The sequence below is a fragment of the Cebus imitator genome, unplaced genomic scaffold (genome assembly GCF_001604975.1).
Source record: "Cebus imitator isolate Cc_AM_T3 unplaced genomic scaffold, Cebus_imitator-1.0 Scaffold77, whole genome shotgun sequence".
NCBI classification, from domain to species: domain Eukaryota; kingdom Metazoa; phylum Chordata; class Mammalia; order Primates; family Cebidae; genus Cebus; species Cebus imitator.
Window position 1 is genome coordinate 954374 of NW_016107392.1, and position 24359 is coordinate 978732.

Sequence of the window (24359 nt, forward strand, 5' to 3'; positions counted from 1 at the left end):
AATAAATTCTCATTGATAACATAAGATTGACATAAAGCCACTAAAAGATAATTACAAGTTTTTAGAAAACTAACTAGATTATGAGGCATGAATATCTAAAGTTAAGTTTTTAAATATGAAACATGCTGTACATTTTTAAGCTCCAAATTCCTCAGTCTTTCAGTTTCTTATAAGCAAGTCAAAAGAAACTCTACTTCTAAAAAATTAATTACCAAAGAAATGCTATTACTTCTGAAGTGAAATAGGATATTAGGGTCTCTCATCTTACATTAATTTAAATAACTTTAGAAACAGTTTGGATTTTTTTTTTACCCATAAATACACAGAAATACTTAGTATAAGATTTACCAATAGGTATCTTTATGGGTAAAAAGATATTCTAAGTGTCTTATGCTAAGTATTTTATACAAAAATCTACTCTCTCTTATTCTAATGTGCTTTAAATATATAAACTTAATCTTATATGTACTTACAGCTGCTTACCTTTCCACATATATGTGACTGACTTCTTATCCTACTTACTTGTGTATGATTAACTGCCTTAAGGCATTTCTCTCTCTTTGAAGTCTTTTAGAAACTTGCTGAATAGACTCCTGCCTTAACCTTCTTACATGACAATCAGAGACTAAATGTGACATTTAAAAGAGTTGCCATAGAGAGAAGCCAATGGGCATTGACCTGTCCATCATGTCTCAGACCAGGGACCTTAATTTCAGAGAGCATGAAGCAGACATTATAGATATTCTATTAGATATACCATCAGCTCCCTTTATATGTACATATTTCATATATATATTTATAAAAAATATAAAACTATTTTAAACATTCTAGAATCTTTTGTTATTTAAGGGGAGGTTAATGAATCCAGTGGCATAATACCAGAGGGTACAGAATCACAGTTGTGAATAATTGGGAAAAAATAAAGTAGTTATACAGTTGTTAGACTATCTTAAGAGAAGTAACAGTAAAAAGAGTGAGATTGTGGGAGCAAAATTCTTACTACCAAGTTTACTAAATAAGCAGAGAGGTAATTTGAGGCTTATTTTACCTACGAACCATGTTCCGGGTATACCATACAGAAGGAAAAGATTCCTTCAGGAGAGATGTGTAATTACGGTTTAAATCCCGTCCAGCTAAGGAACACCGATAATTTCCCACAATCACACCATCTGGATTCAGCATGGGTACCACCTTGAAGACAAAAGTGTCCCGAAGCAACTGTGCATCACTTGAGTTTCCTAAAATATAATCTAGGAAGCCTTTCATGATCCAAGAGCTGTTGGTTTCCCCTGGATGGACCCTTGCAGTCAGAATCACAGCCTTCCGCTTTCTTGAGTCAGAGTTCTTCAAGGGGGTAGTGATTGTTAAAATATACACCATGTTCCTAGCAAGCGTGTGGCACAAGACACGTATTTTACAAAACTTTGACCGTACTGGATCATTATTGATGCCAGAAAGGTATTCTTGCAGGTTGGTGTAAGTGTATGGATAACAATGAGCAAAGTAGCAGGTATCTTTGTTGTGTGGAAATTGAAATGTCCACGTAAGAGAGAAATAATGGCGCCCATCTTGCCCTGGGTTGTTCCTATAATACTTGATTTGGTCTCCTATTCTCTGCCAGCCAATATGATGAGCCTTGGCCTCTTTTTCAGAATAGAACAGTGGGCGCATACCCCGATTGTAAAGACTTGCAGGTTTGGTGAAGTTGACAATAGTGAATCTGTAGATGATTCCTGCTTGCATATTAGTGACCTGGAAATAGTACCACTGGGTGTGTTTATTTGTGAAGAGGTCAGGGCGTACAGTCAATTGGTATTCATACTCTGCCCTAATACACAAGAAAGAAAGGGGAAAAAGCACAAAAGAATGTAAAACTGACATTTTGTAAAAAATGAATGTAAAATTTTGAGTTAAAGAAGGAAAATTATTTTCCTTTTACTCATTCACAGAAAGCTTTGTTAGGAAACAATCTAGGCAGTACTTAATAGCAAGTAGTTTCAAAAGATAAAAGTTTTGAAATTTTTCCCTTTTATTGGATAAGAAACTGCTTCTATGATAATTCTAAAGACTTTGTAGTCCATTGTAATTCAAGAGAGCACATAAAAACACAGATACTTGATAAAAGTTTATATATTTCAACCTAATTATATTTTCTACATAAAAATGATTAAAGAGTTACTGAAACTGAGGCAAAGTCCAACAATCCTTTTTTCACTTCAGACATATGCATCTATTAGAGTCTAACTCGGGATATAAAATAACTATCACTGAGAGATTTTAAAACATATAAATTAAGTTGATAACATAGATTACATAATTTGAACAATTTGAGGACACGGGAGATGCTTAAATCAAGGCAAAAATATTAATTTCACTGGAATGTTATTTATATACATAATAATATTACCTGGTTAGCCATGACTCTTTTTCTCTACCAAGTAACTTTCTATTCTATCAGCACTCTGCACTTAGTATGTAATCTGTATGTGTACAGTTGTAAATAATGACCTAGGAATAGGTAAAATATATGTTGCAAAACCTTGATAGCTGTTGAGTCTAGGTGATAGGTATGTGTCAGTGAATGTAGAATTGTATTGTTCTCTGTACTTGAGTGTGTGTTTCAAGATTTCCATAATATTTTTAAATAAAGTAATGCCCTTGGGATATTCTTTGGAACACTCATCCTAATAACTATTTCAATACAAAGTTTGAGAAGCACTGTGTGTGTGTGACAATTCATATTGCCATATTAAAAATGTACAGTACAGAAGCCTTCTTAACTTTACCTTATAGTTCTCAAGATTATTTGAACTCAGAATCTTTTATACTTCCCTCCTCCATGATAATCTCTAATTATTAATAGTATCTATAAACTAATTCACAGAATTAGTTTAATAATGGATAATAAGAACTTTAATAATGTACTTTTGATATAGAAAAAAGTTGATAGTCTAGTTCCTCAAATAAAAATAATTATAACCTACACTTTGACTACCTTCTGTAGATTACCACTCTCAAACCTTGCTTCAAACATCAAAGTATTGTCACAGTAATCCATAGGTTGCTTCAAAGGTGTTCGGTTACCTCCAACTCGGGAATACACAAAACAGGGCTCTTTGTAAGCTGATGAGAGAAGACCATAAAGATGTCAAAACATACCTAAAGTAAGAAGGGTATTCTGCACAGTTTGGAGCAATAGTACAAGTATAAGGATTATAAATTTTAAAGTTACTTGACACTAATTTATATAGACATGTTGAAATTAAAAAGTCTAAGAGGATTTAGACTAGGAAAACTATGCCTAAAATAAATTTGTATATTTCTTACATAAAAAATATTCGTTTGGCCAGGTGCAGTGGCTCACATCTATAATCCTAGCACTTTGAGAGGCCGAGGCAGGCAGATTGCCTGAGCTCAGGAGTTCAAGACCACCCGGGGCAACAGTGAAACCTTATTTCTGCTAAAAATATAAAAAAAGGAAAAACTTAGCCAGGTGTGGTGGCATGTGCCTGTAGTCTTAGCTACTCAGGAGACTGAGGCAGGAGAATTGATTGAACCTGGGAGGCAGAGGTTGAAGTGAGCAGAGATCACGTCACTGCACTCCACCCTGGGTGACAGAGTGAGACTCTGTCTCAAAAAAAAAAAACAAAAACACTCCACTTCTGGTCATGATGAAGTAATTGGTTCTGAACTTTCCCTTTCACCATAAATGACTATAAAACTGGATAGAAAAATATGAGCTGTTTTCATGCATTTGGACAACATGTAGAACAACTATGGTAGGATCTTTGAAAGAAGATCAATACATGAAGTGAACCCATGTTTAGCCCGGTTTTCTGCATACGGGTATTTACTGGACTACAGCCTAGAAAGGTGGCATTTTAGAACAGCATGACAGTCTTGAGTTGAAGAGGAAAGACTGTTGCTTGGGGCCGCTGAAATTTGTGGGTCAGAGCACTAAGGAGAAGAAAGCTACATAGAGGGAGAACCTCAACAGTCTACATAGTGATTTCCCAGTCCTTGGATGAGGGTTTGGCTACACAATCAAAAGATGAGACTAAGAAAGACAGGAGAGAGCACTATTGCATGCTGAGATGCCAGAGGACATACATTGCCAGGATATATTAGAATTCCAACTTATCCAGAGTGGGGAGATTTTATGGAATACCTTAGGCATTCAATTGTGACTCCAGAAAGGCTGCATCTTAGGCATAAGGACCATATTCAAGAGTAAAGGCCATGACCTAGGACTAAGGATAAAATGAGAACAGGCCTGCCCTTATACGAAATAAAAGCAAGCCTGAGAGAAACAAAATGACCTGCCAGCAATTTAATTGCCTGCTAGAACAAAATTCAATATAATGTTTAAAATAACATAATACAGGCCGGCTACAGTGGCTCATGCCTGTAATCCTAGCACTTTGGGAGGCCGAGGAGGCTGGATCACCTGAGAAAAGAGTTTGAGACCGACCTGACTAACATGGTGAAAACCCATCTCTACTAAAAATACAAAAATTAGCTGGTGTGGTGGTGCGTGCCTATAGTACCAGCTACTCAGGAGACTGAGGCAAGAAAATTGCTTGAACCCAGGTGGTGGAGGTTTCAGTGAGCTGAGATTGTGCCACTGTACTCTAGCCTAGCTGACGGAGGGAGACTCCATCTAAAAAAATAATAATAAATAAAAAATAAATAAAAGGACATAATACAGACTCCTTAAAACATATCTTTTACACTGTTCTGCATGTGATAAAAACATAAAGCATTCACAGAAGGAGGAAAATGTGATCATGAATACATATAAAATTCAGCAGACTCCAAGATAATGCAATGTTGGAATTAACAGAGAGGGACTTTGAATATACATTCAAAGGCAAATGAAAAGATAAGAGATCATGAGAAAACAGATAAATAATCTCAAAAAAGAAAATGAAACTAAAAAGAACAGAATGAAAATTCTAGAAATAAAACTATAATAACTGAAAGATTTCCAAATGGGCTGAAGATTTCATTATTCCACAGTATATTAATAAATAAATATTATTTGGGTATAACTTCATTGTAAGTCAAGGAGGATACTGAATGCATATCACTTTTACACCAGTGTAAAGCTCAAAAATTGTAAGTCAAACCATCATAAGCAGAACACCATCTGTATGTAATGTGTCTTTTTCTCTCTGGCTGTCTTCAGCAATTCGACTACGGTTTGCCTAGACTTGGTCATCTTAATATTTATCCTGCTTGGACTTTGCTGAACTTCTTCTTAGATCCATTTTGTATGCCATAAGTATATACAACTATAATTTGCCAATTTATAATTGAAAATTTTTTAAAGGAAAAAAAAGTTTGAAAAAGTAATAATCAGTAAACTTGAAAACAAATACAAATTGTCCAAACTGAAAGACAGAGAGGGTAAGAAAATGGAAAAATATCCACTGACATGTGGGGACGTATCTAGAAATCCAACATATGTGTAATTAGAATTCTAAAAAACATGAAAGAAAGAATGGTATGGAAAAAATACGTGAAGAAATAATGGCTGAAATTTTCTCAAATTTTGGTGCAAAACCCCAGCTAACCTATGGATCTAAGAAGAAGTTCAGCAAAGTCCAAGCAGGATAAATATTAAGATGACCAAGTCTAGGCAAACCGTAGTCGAATTGCTGAAGACAGCCAGAGAGAAAAAGACACATTACATACAGATGGTGTTCTGCTTATGATGGTTTGACTTACAATTTTTGAGCTTTACACTGGTGTAAAAGTGATATGCATTCAGTATCCTCCTTGACTTACAATGAAGTTATACCCAAATAAATCCATCATGAACTAAAAATATCACAAGTTGAAAATACACCTTTGACTTATGATATTATCAGCTTAAAATTGATTTATAGAGAGGTAAACTTAATTGAAGAATATCTGTATCTGAAACAATGATACAGGCATACCTTGTGTAATTGAGCTTTGCTTTATTGTGCTTCACAAATATTGTTTTTTTTTTTTTTTTTTCAAATTAATGGTTTGTGTTGAGCAAGACTGTCAGCGCCATTTTATCCAACATGTGCTCACTTTGTGTCTCTGTGTCATATTTTGGCAATTCTCACAACTTTTAAAACTTTTTCATTATTATGATATCTGTTAGGAGTGATCTTTGATGTTACTGTTGTAATTGTTTTGGGCCACCACGAACTGCACCCACATAAAATGGTGAACTTAATTGCTGTGTGTGTTCTGACTACTCCACCACCACCCAGTCCCGCATCTGTCTCCCTCTCCATGGCCCTCCCTATTCCCTGAGATACAACAGTATTGAAATTAGACAATTAATAATCCTACAATGGCCTCCATATGTTCAAGTGGAGTCACACCTCTCTCTCGAAATCAAAAGCCAAAAACGATTAATCTTAGTGAGGAAGGCATGTCAAAAGCTAAGAAAGGCCAAAAGCTAGGCCTTTTGTTTCAGTTAACCAGGTTGTGAATACAAAGAAAAAATTCTTGAAGAAAACTAAAAGTGCTACTCCAGTGGACACACAGATGATAAGAAAACAGTCTTATTGTTGATACGGAGAAAGTTTGGTGGTCTGAATCAAACTAGCCATAACATTCCTTTAAGCCAAAGCTGAATCCAGAGGAAGGCCCTAATTCTCTTCAATTGTATGAGGACAGAGACAGGTAAGGAAGCTGCAGAAGAAAAGTTTGAAGATAGCAGAGGTTGCTTCATGAGGTTTAAGTAAAGAAGCCATATTAGTAACATGAAAGCACAAGGTTAAGCAGCATGATGCAGAAACTTCGGCAAGTTATCCAGATGTAGCTAACACAGTTGATGAAGGTGGCTGCACTAAACAACAGCTTTTAAATGTAGACAAAACAGCTATCTATTGGAAGAAGATCATATCTAGGACTTTCCTAGCTAGAGAAGAGAAGTCAATGCCCTGCTTCAGAACTTCAAAGACAGACTGACTCTCCTCTTAGTGGTTAATGTGGCTGGTGATTTTAAGTGGAAGCTAATGCTTATTTACCATTCTGAAAATCCTAGGGCCCTTAAGAATTATGCTAATTCTATTCTACCTGTGCTCTATAAACAAAACAACAAAACCTAGATGATACCACATCTGTTTGTAGCACGGTTTACTATTTTAAGCCCGTTATTGAGACTGACTTCTCAGAAAAAAAGATTCCTTTCAAAATATTACTGCTTATTGACAATACACCTAGTCACCCGAGACCTCTGATGGAGATGCCTAGGAGACTAACCTTGTTTTCTTGCCTGTTAACAAAACCACTCTGCGGCCCATGGATCAAAAAGTAATTTCAACTCTCAAGTATTCTTGTTTAAGAAATAGATTTGGTAAGGCTATAGCTGGCCTAGATAGTAATTCCTCTGATAGATCTGGGCAAAGTAAATTGGAAACCTTCTGGAAAGCACTTTCCATTCTAGAAGGCATTCAGAACATTAGTGATTCATGGGAAGAGGCAAAAATACCAGTATTAACAGAAGTTTAGGAGAAGCTGATTTCAATGCTTATGGATAACTTTGAGGGCTACATAACTTCACTGGAGGAAGTAACTGCAGATGTGATGGAAATAGCAAGAGAACTAGAATTAGAAGTGAAGCCTGAAGACATGACTGAATTGCTTCAATCCCATAATAAAACTTGAATGAATCATGAGTTGTTTCTTATGGATGAACAAAGAAAGTGGTTTCTTGACATGAAATTTATTACTGGTAAAGATGTTGGGAAGATTGTCGAAATGACAACAAAGGATTTAGATAGAATATTTCATAAACTTAGTTATAAACTAAGGATTTAATAAGACTGACTCCTATTTTGAAAGTTTTACTGTGGGTAAAATGCTATCAAACAGCATCACATGCTACAGAGAAATCTTTCATGAAGAGTCCATTGATGTCACAAATTGTCAAAGCCACTCTACCTTCAGCAACCACCACCCTGATCAGTCAGCAGCCATTAACACTGAGATCAAATCTTCTACCAAGCAAAAAGAACGTGAATTGCTGAAAGCTTAGATGATCATTAGAATTTTTTTTAGCAATAAATTATTTTTTGCATTTAATCTTTTATTTATTTTTTTCTGTTTTTTTCTTTTTATTGTACTTTAGGTTCTGGGGTACATGTGCAGGTCATGCAAGATTGTTGCCTATGCAACAATAGGTACATACATGGCAATGTGGTTTGTTGCCTCCATCTCCCCGTCACCTTATCTGGCGTTTCTCCCCATGTTATCCCACCCCGACCTCCCCACCCCGCCGCTGTCCCTCCCCTGGCCCCCCTGAACAGACCCCAGTGTGTGATGCTCCCCTCCCTGTGTCCATGTTTTTTCATTGTTCAACACCCACTTATGAGTGAGAATATGCAGTGTTTGGTTTTCTATTCTTCTGTCAGTTTGCTGAGAATGATGGTTTCCAGATTCATCCATGTCCCTACAAAGGACACAAACTCATCATTTTTTATGGCTGCATAGTATTCCATGGTGTATATATGCCACATTTTCCTTGTCCGGTCTATCATCAATAGGCATTTGGGTTGGTTCCAGGTCTTTGCTATTGTAAACAGTGCCACAATGAACATATGTGTGCATGTGTCTTTATAATAGAATGATTTATAATGCTTTGGGTACATACCCAGTAATGGGGTTGCTGGGTCAAATGGAATTTCTATTTCTAGGTTGTTGAGGAAGCGCCACACTGTCTTCCACAATGCTTAAACTAATTTACCCTCCCACCAACAGTGTAACAGTGTTCTTATTTCTCCACATCCTCTCCAGCATCTGTTGTCTCCAGATTTTTTAATGATCACCATTCTAACTGGTGTGAGGTGGTATCTCAATGTGGTTTTGATTTGCATCTCTCTAATATGATGAGCATTTTTTCATATGTTTGTTGGCCTCATATAAGTCTTCTTTTGAAAAGTGTCTGTTCATATCCTTCACCCACTTTTGGATGGGTTTGTTTGTTTCTTGTAAATCTGTTTTAGTTCTTTGTAGATTCTGGATATTATCCTTTTGTCAGATGGATAGATTGCAAAATTTTTTTCCCATTCTGTTGGTTGCCACGTCACTCCAATGATAGTTTCTTTTGCTGTACAGAAGCTCTGGAGTTTAATTAGATCCCATTTGTCTATTTTGACTTTTGTTGCCAATGCTTCTGGTGTTTTAGTCATGAAGTCCTTGCCTATGCCTATGTCCTGAATGGTTTTGCCTAGGTTTTCTTCTAGGGTTTTTATGGTGTTAGGTCTGATGATTAAGTCTTTAATCCATCTGGAGTTAATTTTAGTGTAAGGTGTCAGGAAGGGGTCCAGTTTCTGCTTTCTGCACATGGCTGGCCAGTTTTTCCAACACCATTTATTAAACAGGAATCCTTTCCCCATTGCTTGTTTTTGTCAGGTTTGTCAAAGATCAGATGGTTGTAGATGTGTGGCATTGCCTCCGAGGCCTCTGTTCTGTTCCATTGGTCTATATCTCTGTTTTGGTAGCAGTGCCATGCTGTTTTGATTTCTGTAACCTTGCAGTTGGAAGTCAGATAGCGTGATGCCTCCAGCTTTGTTTTTTTTGCTTAGGATTATCTTGGCTATGCAGGCTCTTTTTTGTTTCCATATGAAGTTTAAGGTGGTTTTTTTCCAGTTCTGTGAAGAAGGTCATTGGTAGCTTGATGGGGATAGCATTGAATTTATAAATTACTTCAGGCAATATGGCCATTTTCACGATATTGATTCTTCCTAACCATGAGCATGGAATGTTTTTCCATCTGTTGTGGTCCTCTCTGATTTCTTTGAGCAGTGGTTTGTAGTTCTCCTTGAAGAAGTCCTTCTCATCCTTTATATTCCTAGGTATTCTCTTTGTAGCAATGGTGAATGGGAGTTTGCTCATGATTTGGCTCTCTGTTAGTCTGTTATTGGTATATATGCTTGTGATTTCTGTACAGTAATTTTGTATCCTAAGATTTTGCTGAAATTGCTTATCAGTTTAAGGAGGTTTTGGGCTGAAATGATAGGTTCTTCTAAATATACAATCATGTCATCTGCAAATAGAGACAATTTGACTTTCTCTTTTTCTAATTGAATGCCTTTATTTATTTTTTTTCTTGCCTAATTGCTCTGCCTAGAACTTCTAATACTATATTGAATAGGAGTGGTGAGAGAGGACATCCTTGTCTAGTGTCAGATTTCAAAGGGAATGTTTCCAGTTTTTGCCCATTCAGTATGATATTGGCTGTTGGTTTGTCATAAATAGCTTTTATTATTTTGAGATACGTTCCATTGATACCTAGCTTATTGAGTGTTTTTAGCATAAAGGCCTGTTGAATTTTGTTGAAGGCCTTCTCTGCAACTATTGATATAATCATGTGGTTTTTGTCTTTGGTTTTTCTTTATGTGGTGGATTACACTTATAGATTTGCATATGTTGGACCAGCCTTGCATCCCCAGGATGAAGCCTAGTTGTTTGTGATGGATAAACTTTTTGATGTGCTGTTGCAGTCGGTTTGCCAGTATTTTATTGAAGATTTTTGCATCTATGTTCATCGTGGATATTAGCTTGATGTTTTATTTTCTTGTTGAGTCTCTGCTGGGTTTTGGTATCAGGATGATGTTGGTCTCATAAAATGATTTGGGAAGGATTCCCTCTTTTGGATTGTTTGGAATAGTTTCAGAAGGAATAGTACCAGCTCCTCTTTGTATGTCTGTAGAATTTGGCTGTGAACCCATCTGGACCTGGACTTTTTTTGGTTGGTAGGCTATTAATTGCTGCCTCAACTTTAGCCCTTGTTATTGGTCTGTTCAAGGTTTCAACTTCTTCCTGGTTTAGGCTTGGGAAGGTGCAAGTGTCCAGGAATTTATTCATTTCTTCCATGTTTACTGGTTTATGTGCATAGAGTTGTTTATAGTAATCTCTGAGGGTAGTTTGTATTTCTGTGGAATAGGTGATGATATCCCCTCTATCATTTTTTATTGTGTCTATTTGATTCTTCTCTCTTTTCTTTTTTATTAATCTGTATAGTGGTCTGTCTATTTTGTTGATCTTTTCAAAAAACCAGCTCCTGGATTTATTAATTTTTTGCAGGGTTTTAAATGTCTCTACCTCCTTCAGTTCTGCTCTGATCTTAGTTATTTCTTATCTTCTGCTAGCTTTTAAGTTTTTTTGATCTTGCTCCTTCAGCTCTTTTAATTTTAATGATACGGTGTTGATTTTAGATCTTTCCTCGCTTCTGATGTGGGCATTCATTGCTATAAATTTCCCTCTAGACACTGCTTTAAATATGTCCCAGAGATTCTGATATGTTGTGTCTTCGTTCTCATTGGTTTCGAAGAACATCTTTCTTTCTGCCTTCACTTCATTGTTTATCCAGTGGACATTCAGGAGTCAGTTGTTCAGTTTCCATGAAGTTGTGCAGTTCTGAGTTAGCTTCTTAATTCTAATTTGATTGCCCTGTGGTCTTGGAGACTGTTATGATTTCCATTGTTTTGCATTTGCTGAGGAGTGATTCACTTCCAATTATGTGGTCAGTTTTAGAGGAGATGCAATGTAGTGCTAAGAATAATGTATATTCTGTGGATTTGGGGTGGAGATTTCTGTAAATGTCTGTTAGGTCTGCTTTGTACAGATCTGAGTTCAAGTCCTGGATATCTTTGTTAATTTTCTGTTTCATTGATGTGTCTAATATTGACAGTGGAGTGTTAAAGTCTCCCACTATTATTGTGTGGGAGTCTAAGTCTCTTTGTAGGTCATTAAGAAATTGCTTTATGTATCTAGGTGCTCCTGTGTTGGGTGCGTGTATATTTAGGATTGTTAGCTCTTCTTGTTGCAGTGATCCTTTTACCATTATGTAATGCCCTCTTTGTCTCTTCTGATCTTTGTTGGTTTAAAGTCCATTTTATCAGAGACTAGGATTGCAACTCCTGCTGTTTTTTGCTCTCCATTTGCTTGGTAAATCTTCCTCCATCCCTTTAATTTTAGCCTATGTGTGTCCTTGCAAGTGAGATGGGTTTCCTAAATATGGCACACCAATGGGTCTTGACTTTTTATCCAACTTGCCAGTCTGTGTCCTTTGATTGGGGCATTTAGCCCATTTACATTTAGGGCTAATATTGTTTTGTGTGAATTTGATCCTGCCATTTTGATGCTAGCTGGATGTTTTGCCTGTTAGTTGAAGCATTTTCTTCATTTTATCAATGGTCTTTACCATTTGGTACATTTTTGGAGTGGCTGGTACTGGTTGTTCCTTTCCTTGTTTAGTGCTTCTTTGAGGAGCTCTTTTAAGGCAGACCTGGTGGTGACAAAATCAGCAATTGCTTGTTAGTAAAGGATTTTATTTCTTGTTTGTTTATGAAGCCTAATTTGGTTGGGTATGAAATTCTAGGTTGAAAGTTCTTTTCTTTAAGGATGTTGAATATTGGCCCCCACTCTCTTCTGGCTTGTAGGGTTTCTGCTGAGAGATCTCCTGTGAGTCTGATAGGCTTCCCTTTGTGGGTAACCTGACCTTTCTCTCTGGCTGCCCTTAGCAATTTTTTCTTTCATTTCAACCCTGGTTAATCTGACAATTATGTACCTGTGGTCATTCTTCTTAAGGAATATCTTTGTGGTGTTCGCTGTATTTCCTGGACTTGAAACGTGCCCTGCCTTTCTAGGTTGGGGAAGTTCTCCTGGATAATATCCTGAAGAGTGCTTTCCAGCTTGGATTCATTCTCTCCATCACATTCAGGTACACCTATCAAATGTAGATTAGGTCTTTTCACATAATCCCATATTTCTTGGAGGATTTGTTTACTTCTTTTCACTCTTTTTCTATTTTAGCTTCAGGGGGTATGAGTTTAGGTTTGCTAAATAGATATATTGTGTGATGCTGAGGTTTGGGATATGGATGATCCCATCACCAAGGTAGTGAGCATAGCATCTGATAGGTAGTGTTTCTGTCCATACCCCCTTCCTCCCTTCTCCATCTAGTAGTCCCTAGTGTCTCTTGCACCCATCTTTATGTCTATGTGTACTTAATATTTAGCTCCCACTCATAAGTGAGAGCATACAGTACTTGGTTTTATGTTCCTTTGTTAGTTTGCTTAGGATAATGGCCTCCAGCTGCATGCTGCATCCATGTTGCTGCAAAGGACATTTCATTCTTATTTATGGCTGCATAGTATTCCATGGTGTATATGTACATTGTCTTTATCCAATCCACCACTGATAGGCACCTAGGTTGATTCCATGTCTTTGCTATTGTGAATAGTGCTGCAGTGAACATACGTGTGCTTGTGTCTTTTTTGCAGAATGAGTTATTTTCCTTTGGGTATATACCCAATAGTGGGATTGTTGAATGATAGTTCTAAGTTATTTGAGAAATCTTTAAACTGCTTTTGACAATGGCAGAACTAATTTACTTTCCCACCACCAGTGTATAAGCATTCTCTTTTCTCCACAGCCTTGCCAACATTTGTTGATTTTTTTTTTTTTTTTTTTTTTTTTTTTTTGCTGTGCAGAAGCTCTTTAGTTTAATTAAGACCTACTTGTCAATTTTTGTTTTTGTTGCAGTTGTTTTTGGGGACTTAGCCATAAATTATTTGCCAATGCTAATGTAGAGAAGGGTATCTCCTAGTTTTCTTCCAGGATTTTATTGTTCGAGGTTAATATGGTTTGGCTGTGACCCCGTCCAAATCTCATCTTCAATTGTAGTCCCCATAACCCCCAAGTGTCATGGTGGGTAACCTGGAGGGAGGTAATTGAATCATAGGGGTGGTTTCCCTCATGCTGTTTTCATGATAGTGAGTGAGCTCTCATAAGATCCGATGGTTTTATAAGGAGCTTTTCCCACTTTGCTCAGCACTTCTCCTTCTGCCACCTTGTGAAGAAAGTGCCTTGCTTCCCCTTTGCCTTCTGCCATGATTATAAATTTCCTGAGGCCTCGTCAGCCATCCTAAACTGTGAGTCAATTAAACCTCTTTCCTTTATAAATTACCTAGTCTCAGGTGTGTCTTTATTGGCAGCATGGGAACAGGCTAATACAGAGGTCTTATATTTAAGTATTTAATCCATCTTGAGTTTATTTTTGTGTATGGTGAAAGCTAGTTTCATTCATGCATATGGCTAGCCAATTAGCCTAGAACCATTTATTGAATAGGGAGTCCTTTCCCCATTGTTCATTTTTGTTGACTTCATTGAAGATCAGGTAGTTGTAGGTATAGTTTTATTTCTGGATTCTGTATTCTCTTCCATTATTCTATATGTCTGTTTTTATACCACTATCATTCTGTTTAGTTACTGTAGACTTACAGTATAATTTGATGTTGGGTGATGTGATGCTTCTGATTTTTCAACCCTTACCCCCGCCCCCCACCCCACCAAGAATTGCTTTGGCTCTTCAGGTTATTTTTTTGTTTCACATGAACTTCAGAATATTTTTTTCTAATTCTGTGAAAAATGACATTGGTAGTTTGACAGGAACAATGTTGACTCTGTAAATTGCTTTGGGCGGTATGGCTATTTTAGTGATATTGACTCTTCTAATCCATGAGCATGGTAGATTTTGCAATTATTTATGTCATCTCTCATTTATTTCAGCAATGTTTTGTAGTTCTCCTTATAGAGAGCTTTCACCTTCTTGGTTAGCCATATTCCTAGGTATTTCAGATTTCATTTGTGGCTACTATAAATGAGACTGTGTTCTTGATTTGGCTTTCAGCTTGAATCTTATTGGTGTATAGAAATGCTGCTGATTTTGTATCCTGAAATTTTACTGATTTATTTGTCAGTTCTAGGAGCATTTTGGCAGAGTTGTTAGAGTTGTCTAGGTATAGAATCATGTTGTCTATGAAGAGAGATAGCTTGATTTCTTCTTTTCCTGTTCGGATGCCTTTTCTTTCTTTCTGTTGCCTGATTGATCTGACTTGATCCAGTACTATGTTGAATAGGAGTGGTGACAGTGGACATCCTTGTCTTATTCCAGTTCTCAGGGAGAATAGTTCCAGCTTTTGCCCATTCATCATGGTGTTGGCTATGAGTTTGTAATACATGGTTCTTATTATTTTGAGGTATGTTGCTTCAAGTCTTAGTTTGTTGAGGGTTTTTATCATTAAGGGATGTTGAATTTTATCAAAAGACTTTTCTGCATGTATTGAGATGATCATATGGTTTTTGTTTTTAATTTTCTTTATGTGGTGAATCACATTTATTGTTTTGTATATGTTGAACCAACCTAGCATCCCAGAAATGAAGCCTACTTAATTGTGGTTAAGTTTTTGATGTGTTGCTGGATTTGGTTTGCTAGTATTTTCTTAAGGATTTTTGTGTCTATGTTCATCAAGGATATTGGCCTAAAGTTTTCCTTTTTCAATATGTCTCTGCCAGATTTGGGTATTAGGCTGATGATGGCTTCATAGAATGAGTTAGGGTAGAGCCCCTCCTCCTAGACTTTTTGGAATAGTTTCAGTAGGATTCATACCATTTCTTCCTTTTTGTGTCTGGTAGAATTTGGTAAAATTTGGCAATGAATCCATCTGGTCCAGGGCTTTTTTTTTTTTGGTTGGTAGTTTTTTAAAATTACTAATTCAATTTGGAACTTGTTATGGTCTGTTAAGTTTTATATTTCTGTGAAATACATAGTAATATCATCTTTGTCATTTCTGATTGTGCTTATTTGGATCTTCTCTTTTTTTCTTTGTTAATCTAGCTAACAGTCTATCAATCTCGTGTATTCTTTCAAAAAACCAACTCTTGGTTTCATTGATCTTTTGTATGCACTTTTGTGTTTCAATTTCATTCCATTCTTCTCTGATTTTAGTTATTTCTTTTCTCCTGATAGCTTTGTGGTTAGTTTGTTCTTTTGTTTCTAGTTCCTCTGTGGGCAATTTTAGATTGTTAATTTGAGATCTTTCTCACTTCTTGAGGAAGACATTTAGTGCTATAAACTTTCCCCTTGATACTGCTTTAGTTGCATCCCAAAGATCTTGGTCAGCTATGCCTCTATTTTCAAGAATTTCAAAGAATTTTTAAATTTTTCCTTAATATCATTGTTCACTCAACAGCAAGAAGCAAGTTGTTCAATTTTCATGTATTTGAGTAGTTTTGAAAGGTCGTCTTGTTATTTATTTATATTTGTATTGCACTGTGCTGTGAGAATGTGCTTGGTGTTATTTCAATTTTTTAAAATTTATTGGGTCTTTATGACAAAGCATGTGGTTGATCTTAGAGTAAGTTCCATGTGCACATGAGAAGAATATCTATTCTGTGGTTGTTGGGTGTTCTATTAGGTCCAATTGATCAAGTGTCCAGTTTAGGTCTAGAATTTCTTTGTTAGCTTTCTGTCTCAATCATCTAACACTGTCATTGGGGTGTTAAATTCTCCTACTATTCCTGTGTGTCTAAGTCTTTTTATAGGTCAAGAACTTTTATGAAACTGGATGCTCCAATGTTGGGTTTGTATATATTTAGGATAGTTAATACTTCTTGTTTAATTGAACTGTTTATGTAATGCTCTTCTTTTTCCTGATTATTGTTGATTGAAAGTCTGTTTTATGTAATATAAAAATTGTGATTCCTGGCCTTTTTTGTTTTCTGTTTGCCTGGTAGATCTTTCTCCATCCCTTTACTTTGAGCTTGTTTTTATTACATATGAGATGGGTCTGTTAAAGACTGCAAATAGTTGGTTCTTGTCTTTGTATCTGGTCTGCCGTTCTATGCCTTTTAAGTGGGGCGTTCGAACCATTTACATTCAGTGTTAGTACTGATATGTGAGATTTTAATCCTGTAATTGTGTTATTAGCTGGTTGCTCTGTAGATTTGATGGTGTAGTTGCTTTACAGCGGATTATATGGTTAAGCATGTTTTTGTGGTAGCAGGTATTGTTCTTTCATTTCCACATCATCTTGTACGGCTGATCTGGTGATAACAAATTCCCTTAGTACTTACTTGTTTGAGAAGGATTTTATTTCTCCTCCACTTATGGAAGCTTAGTTTGATGGGATATGAAATTCTTGATTAGAATTCTTCTTTAGGGATATGGAAAATAGGCCCCCTTCTGGCTTGTAAAGTTTCTGCTGAAAGGTTCACTGCTGGCCCGATGGTGTTCACTTTGTAAGTGACTCTAGCTGCCTTTAAGATTTTTTATTTCATGTTGACTTTGGTGATTCTCTATGTACTTTGGGGATGATCATCTTGTAGTGTACCTTGTAAGGATACTCTATATTTCTTGAATTTGCATGTTAACCTTCCTAGTGAGATTGGGGAAATTTTTGTAAACTATATCCTAAAATACATTTCCCAAGTTGCTTACTCTCTCTCCTTCTCTCTCAAGAATGCCAATGGGTTAAAAGTTTTAGAATCTTTACATAATCCCATATTTCTCAGAGGTTTTGATCATTAAAAAATTCTTTCTTCATTTTTGTCTGAGTTTATTCAAACAACTGGTCTTCAGGTTCTGAGAGCTTTCTTCAGCTTGGTCTGTTCTGATGTTAATGCTTCTAACTGTGTTAAGTAATTCTTGTAGTGAATATTTCAATTCCAGCAGTTCAGTTTGTTTTTTTCTTAAAATAGCTATTATATCTTTCAGCTCTTGGATCATTTTACTGAATTCCTAGATTGGGTTTCAGTTTTCTCCTGAATCTCACTGAGCTTCCTTGCCATCCATATTCTGAGTCCTGTGTCTGTCATTTCAGTCATTTTAATCTGGTTAAGAACCATTGCCGGAGAGCTAGTGTGCTCATTTGGAGGTAAAAGGACACTCAGACTTTCTGAATTACCTGAGTTCTTTCTTATGCTGATTCTTTCTCATCTGAGAAGGCTGGCGTTGTTTTAACTGTGGTTTGAGTATAGTCAATTGGCTTTATTTCTGGGTGTTTTCAGAGGGCCGAAGCTCTTTATGGGATATTTATTTGTGGATAGATTTTTGCCCTGGGTTTTACAAGTAGTGAATGTATATTGGCAATATTTTTGGTATTGTAATTTGTGCTACGAACCAGTAGATGGCACTTAAGAGTAACTGCCAACAGAGAGGCTGTTAGCCATAGAGCTCTTTTGTATTACAAGGCACATCTGAAGCAGCGCTCTGTGGCAGGCAGGTGGAGAGATGACCGCCATCATGAGGTCTACTCCTGAGCCTTGCGGGAGTCCCCTCCAATCACTGGTGCCACTTCTGTGGGGGTTTTCTTTGTGTTAGGTGTTCCAGGTTGTAGGGCTCCCATGCATGTCACAACCTTTCCAGATGGTCCTGTGGAGGGAGGCGTGCCCTGATCCTCTGCTGGCCCATAAGCTTGCATGTCTCACCTCTCTCAGTGTTCTCTAATGGGGGCTCCTCCTTCTCAAGTGCTGGCCACAGATCTACACTCAGCACTCACAAGCTGCATGCCAAAGAACTGGGACATTGTGACTGGCCTGTGCCTCTATCTGGATGCTTGTGGTGGAGCACTGGCTGTGCTGGGGGTTCTGAAGTGCTCCTAGGCCACTGGGAAGTATTCAGGTGGGGCCACCAGCAAAGCATCCATGTTAGGCAGAGGAGGCTGTGCTGTGCACATGCTCCTGCAGGAGCAGACAGGCAAGGGCCTTGGGAGGGGCTAGCAGGCAGGAGGAACGGATATGCCTCAGTCCCACAGGATAGGATTGTCAGCCCTGTTCTCTCCTGGCCTTGTAGTCAACTGGGGTTACAGTAACTAAGAGGAACATAGGGAGCCTTAGGAGATGGGTGCCTATGGCTGCGTCTTGCTTCAGCTGCCCATGTGCAAAATCCCGAGCTCCATGCAGGCAAAATCTCTGTCTCTGCCTACTCTCTGGGCAGATGCCCCTGCCGGTTCAAATATCTATGGGGGTCATAGATTCTCTTGTAGCTCGGATTCCAGTAGTCTGCAGCCAAAGTAGGCTTCCCCACCATCCCTTCACTTGCCCCTTCCCTAGGACCATTCAGGGGTGGGAATTAGCCCTGGCATTCAGCAACCCCCGGCAGGATTCCTAGGTTCCTCTCCAGCCTTGGTGTCTGCATCACCTCTCTATCAACCTTCAGTGCTTTCTCTCTGAGGAACTTTTCAAAGTATGTTGATATACTTGATATTTTGGTCTCTCTCAGTGGGAGCAGTGCTTCCCGACTGTTTCCAGTCAGCCATCTTGTCTTCTCCTTCGCTGAGTTTTTGTAGCATGTGAGAAAGTAAAACATTTGAAAACCATAGTATAAAGAAAGGGAAGAAGGAATTGAGAATATACTTTTGTAAGGTGCTCACACTGTATGTGAAGTGGCATAACGTTATTTGAAGAGAGAATATTCTAAAAGATATATACAAAAAAAAACAAGAAAAATTTAAAAATAGGTATACTTGATAAACTGATAGTGGAGATAAAACGGAACAATAAAATATACTCAAGTTAATGTCAATGAAGGCAGAAAAAGAATAAAAAAGAAATAACAGATGGAATAAAACAAAGCTAGTAAGACAATAGCTATTAATCCAACATTAATAATTATATATGGACCGGGCACGGTGGCTCACGCCAGCATTTTGGGAGGCCAAGGCAGGTGGATCACCTGTGGTTGGGAGTTTGAAACCAGCTTGACCAACATGGAGAATCCCCATCTCTACTAAAAATACAAAATTAGCCAGAGGTGGTGGGGCATGCCTGTAATCCCAGCTACTCAGGAGGCTGAGGAAGAAGAGTCAGTTGAACCTGGGAGGCAGAGGTTGCAGTGAGCCGAGATCATGCCACTGCACTCTTGCCTGAGTGACAGAGCAAGACTCTGTCTCAAAATAATAATAATTATTATATTAAACATAATAATTAAAAGACAAATTTTCAGTTTATATGAAAGGCAAATCCAACCATAGAAACTCTAAAAGAAAACCTAGGCAATAGCATTCAGTACACAGGCATGGGGAAAGATTTTATAATGAAATCACCAAAAGCAATTGTAACAAAAGCCAAAATTGACGAATCATATCTAATTAAACTAAAGAGCTCTGCATAGCAAAAGAAACTATCATCAGAGCAAACAGACAACCTACAGAATGGGAGAAAATTTCTGCAATCTACCCATCTGACAAAGGTCTAATATCCAGAATTTACAAGAACTTAAATATACAAGAAAAAAAAGTCAAAAAGTGGGCAAAGAATATGAACAGACACTTCACTAAAGAACACATTTATGTGGTCAACAAACATGAAAAAAAGCTCTTCCTCACTGGTCATTAAAGAAATATCAATCAAAACCACAATGAGATACTATCTCATACCAGTCAGAATGGCAATTATTAAAAATCAATAAACCCAGCTACTTGGGAGGCTGAGGCAGGAGAATCAATTGAACCAGGAGGCAGAGGATGTAGTGAGCTGAGATCGGACCACTGCACTCCAGCTTGGAACAGAGCAGACTCCATCTCAAAAAATAAAAAAAGTCAAGAAACAACAGATGCTGGTGAAGCTGCAGAGAATAAAAACGCTTTTACATTGTTGGTGGGAATATAAATTAGTTCAACCAATGTAAATTAGTTCAACCATTCCTCAAGGATCTAGAACCAAAAATACCATTTAACCCAGCAAACTAATTATTGGGTATATACTTAAAGGAATATATATCATTCTGTTATAAAGATACATAAACACGTATTTTTATTGAAGCACTATTCACAAAGGCATAGACATGGAACCAACCCAAATGCTCATCAGTGATAGACCGGATAAATAAAATGTGGTACAAATACACCATGGAATACTATGCAGCCACAAAAAGAAATGAGATCATGTCCTTTGCAGGGACATGGATGAAGCTGGACACCATCGTCCTCAGCAGACTAACACAGGAACAGAAAACCAGACGCTGCATGTTCTCACTCATAAGTGGGAGCTGAACAGTGAGAACACATGGACACAGGGAGAGGAACAACAACACCACGGCCTGACAGAGCCAGGGCGAGGGGAGGGAGAGCATCAGGACAAACAGGTAATGCATATGGGCCTTAAAAGCTAGGTGATAGGTCCAGCAAACCACCATGGCACATAGATACCTATGCAACAAATCTGCAGGTTCTGCACATGTATCCCAGAACTTAAAAAAAAAGCAAATCCCAATGATATGCTGTATATCTCCCACAATTAAAAAATATTAAATATAAAACATAGGTTGAAAGTAAAATGATGGAAAATATATACACACTATACAAATACTACAAAAAGAAGGACCGAATAGCTTATTTTTATATCAAAGTAGATTGCCATGGATAAAGCTACAATATCAATAAGGTGGTACTTGCCTAAGTATCAATACATCAAAGGAACAGAATGAAGTGTCTAGAAATAGACCTACATATATATTGTTAACTGACATTTAATAAAGGTGGCTAGGCAATTCAATAGGTGACAGGATACTCTTCAATAGCTGGCGATGAATCAATTTTGTTAAAAAGTGGCAAAAAATGAACCTTGACCATTATGCCACATGGTTTTCATTCATAAAATATGATTCTAGATGAATCAAAGACAAAGATAAAAAAGTGAAAAGAATAAAATTTCTTGAAAACAATAGGTGATCTTGGGAAAAGCAAAGTTTATAGGTGGGAAGGATGTAAAATGCACTAAATTTGAAAGAAAAACAATTGGTAATTGACTTCACAAAAGTTTAAAAGTTCTACTCATCAAAAGACATTGTTATGAAAATGAAAAGGATTTCCACAGACGAAAGTGAAGATTTCACTATATCATATATATCTGATACAGGGTTTATATCTGGACTACATATCAATCATAAAAAGACAAATTGTGGTATAGTCATATGATGGAGTACTATTTGGCAATATAAAGGAATCTGCTAACATGTATAAATCTGAAAACAGGACCGGGCGCAGTGACTCACCCCTGTAATCCCAGCACTTTGGGAGGCCGAGGCAGGCGAATCATGAGGTCAAGAGATCGAAACCATCCTGGCCAACATGGTGAAACCCCATCTCTACTGAAAATACAAAAAAATTAGCTGGGCGTGGTGGCGCGCACCTGTAGTCCCAGCTACTCAGGAGGCTGAGGCAGGAGAATTGCTTGAACCCGGGAGGCGGAGGTTGCAGTGAGCTGAGGTCACGCCACTGCACTCCAGCCTGCTGGCACCTGGTGATGGAGTGAGACTCAAAAAAAAAAAAAAATCTGAAAACAATTCTAAGTCAAATAATTCAGACACAATAATGTACTTACTGTATGTATTACTGCATTTATATGAAGCTAAAAATCAGGCAAAACTAATCTATGGTGACAGAAATCAGACCAGTGTTTGCCTGGGGCTGGAGCTGGGGACCGACAGGAGACAGATGGGAACTTTCTGGGGTGATGGAAGTGTTCCACATCTTGATAGAAGTGTTGGTTATATAGATGATATATTTTTCAAAACTCACCAAATTGTGTACGTATGTTCTATACATTTCACTCTGTTTGCATTTTACTTCAATTTATCCAAAGTAAAAATGAATCATGTCTCATAGTATGCCACATTCTTCAGTATCCTGTCCTAGGTTTTAACTTTATATTAACATTTAATTTTCACTGACATTTAAATTGTATCTTACCTACTGGAATTTGTCTTTTCTACTCTTTTTTGTCATTTGTAAAAATGGAAAAAGGTAAGTATTTGTGATTAATCTTTCACATGTTCGATGAAAATCAAGTAAGTCAGATGTTCTTTTATCCTCAAGCCTTGGTTCTATAGCTTTCCTTTCAACCCATGGACAGGTAGATCTTCACAGCTCCCAAGTATGGCATAAAAATAAGATTAAGTGGGATTGACTGCAATGTGTGTTCTCTGTTTCTACCTACAGATCCATCCTCTACTCTTCTCCACATTACACATTTCCAAAGAGGACGATCTGTATTGATTGCCTCAGAGTTCCCTTGCCCTTTGGCTGTGGACAATAGGAGGCATTGGTAGAACATGGGAAGTTGGAAGGAGAGTGAAACTGGGTTATTTATCCCCCTAGCGTTTTCCCTTCGGTGCCACGGGTTGGCAGTTGTCTGTTTCTTGACTGTGAGCCACAATTGTTTCAAGGCTGCTCTCTCCTATACCTGAAGGATTCTACAGGTGTGGAAACCATTCTTCCTTGTCACCCTTTCAGGCCTAGGAGACCTATCTGCTCTGTTGATAGTCCTATGTTGCTTCACCATCCCTTGTTAATCTCCATTATCTCTGTCTACCCTTTTAAAATTCATTAAATTAAATTTCATTAAACTTTCTTAGATTACTCTGAGTATGGTAATTCCTGAAAAGACCCTGACTGATTCATCTCAATTAGTGTTTAAAATCAGATCTCATTTCAGTTACTTATGGCAGTTCTGAGGCATGTTCGCCATATAAATATTTACAATCAAATTAGAAAAATCAGAGGTACTCCTCTCACTCCACTTGTTTAAAAATATTGTGAGTGTATTTTTTGTGAGTTGTTTGTGAGTGTATGGTTTCTAGAAATTGCTTACTGTATAGGAAGCAGTCTCTGTGAATTTCCCTTTGTCTTGCTAGCCCCTTAAATAAAATACAAACCCTCCCTGGAAGTTATTTTTAATATATGAAAATACTCTAAGATATTAAATTGTGACAGTGAAATTGTGCAAAGTCTATACTTCCTTAAGCTGGTGCTTCAGGAGCAGTATAGTTGAGAATATACTCTGAGACTTCTATGTTTGATTATTAGCATACTCTATCATCATGAAAGCAAACAAAATGTTTTGCATCAATAGTTTTCAAAGTTAAAAATATGAATCTTGAGGGTTAAGAACACTTTCCTGAGATATAATCTTAGATATTTTTTGCAAAGTGGGGTAATTCTTTCTCTCTTAAAGATTAAAACACCAAGAAATGCATCAGAGTCAGGAAATTAAAAGAAAAACATCTGAAAAAATGCATTAATGTGAGCAGTACATGGAGAGGGAACAATAATTGCAAAGCACTTCACTGGGTTTATCTTTCAAAATTGATATGAAGCAAAATCATTTTAAATATAACTCTTCATTCTAATGGCCAACATGATGTTTAATTTTAAAGTAATTTTGCATAAACTGCAATACACCTTTAAAAATCTAACTGGCACTAAATCAACACTTAGATCAATATGTAGCCAAGCATCTTTATGTTTGGGGACTGGTAATCTGACATTTCTGCTATAAGCAGCAAAACAAATATAACTCGAGATTAACCTAAGGACCAAATTATATTTTACATCAACATATGTCATTATGTGCCCACCATCTTCAGCTAGATAAACCACAGTATCTTCCTTCGATTCTGGATAAAGCGGTTCCGTCTCTAAGCCTGTCGGGATATATACTGCCTCAGGACAAGAAGGAGTCCAATCTGGAAAAAAAAAAAAGTGAAACATTATTTGCTTCAAAATAAATGAAGAACATTTAAT

General features: G+C 37.2%; 1 protein-coding gene across 5 annotated transcripts in view; it reads right to left on the bottom strand.

The window, feature by feature from the left end:
- The window catches only part of AGBL3 (ATP/GTP binding protein like 3), a 131409-nt gene that overhangs the window by 77764 nt on the left and 29286 nt on the right, over positions 1–24359 (bottom strand). For 4 of the 5 annotated variants that reach the window (XM_037739972.1, XM_037739969.1, XM_037739970.1 and 1 more), the window contains one exon: positions 24194–24301. In XM_037739972.1, the coding sequence (XP_037595900.1) occupies positions 24194–24196 (3 nt within the window). In that variant the 5' untranslated portion in view covers positions 24197–24301. Of the gene's footprint in view, positions 1–1048; positions 1829–2984; positions 3124–24193; positions 24302–24359 lie in introns of all 5 variants that reach the window. The other variant, XM_037739968.1, reaches the window with a different exon arrangement.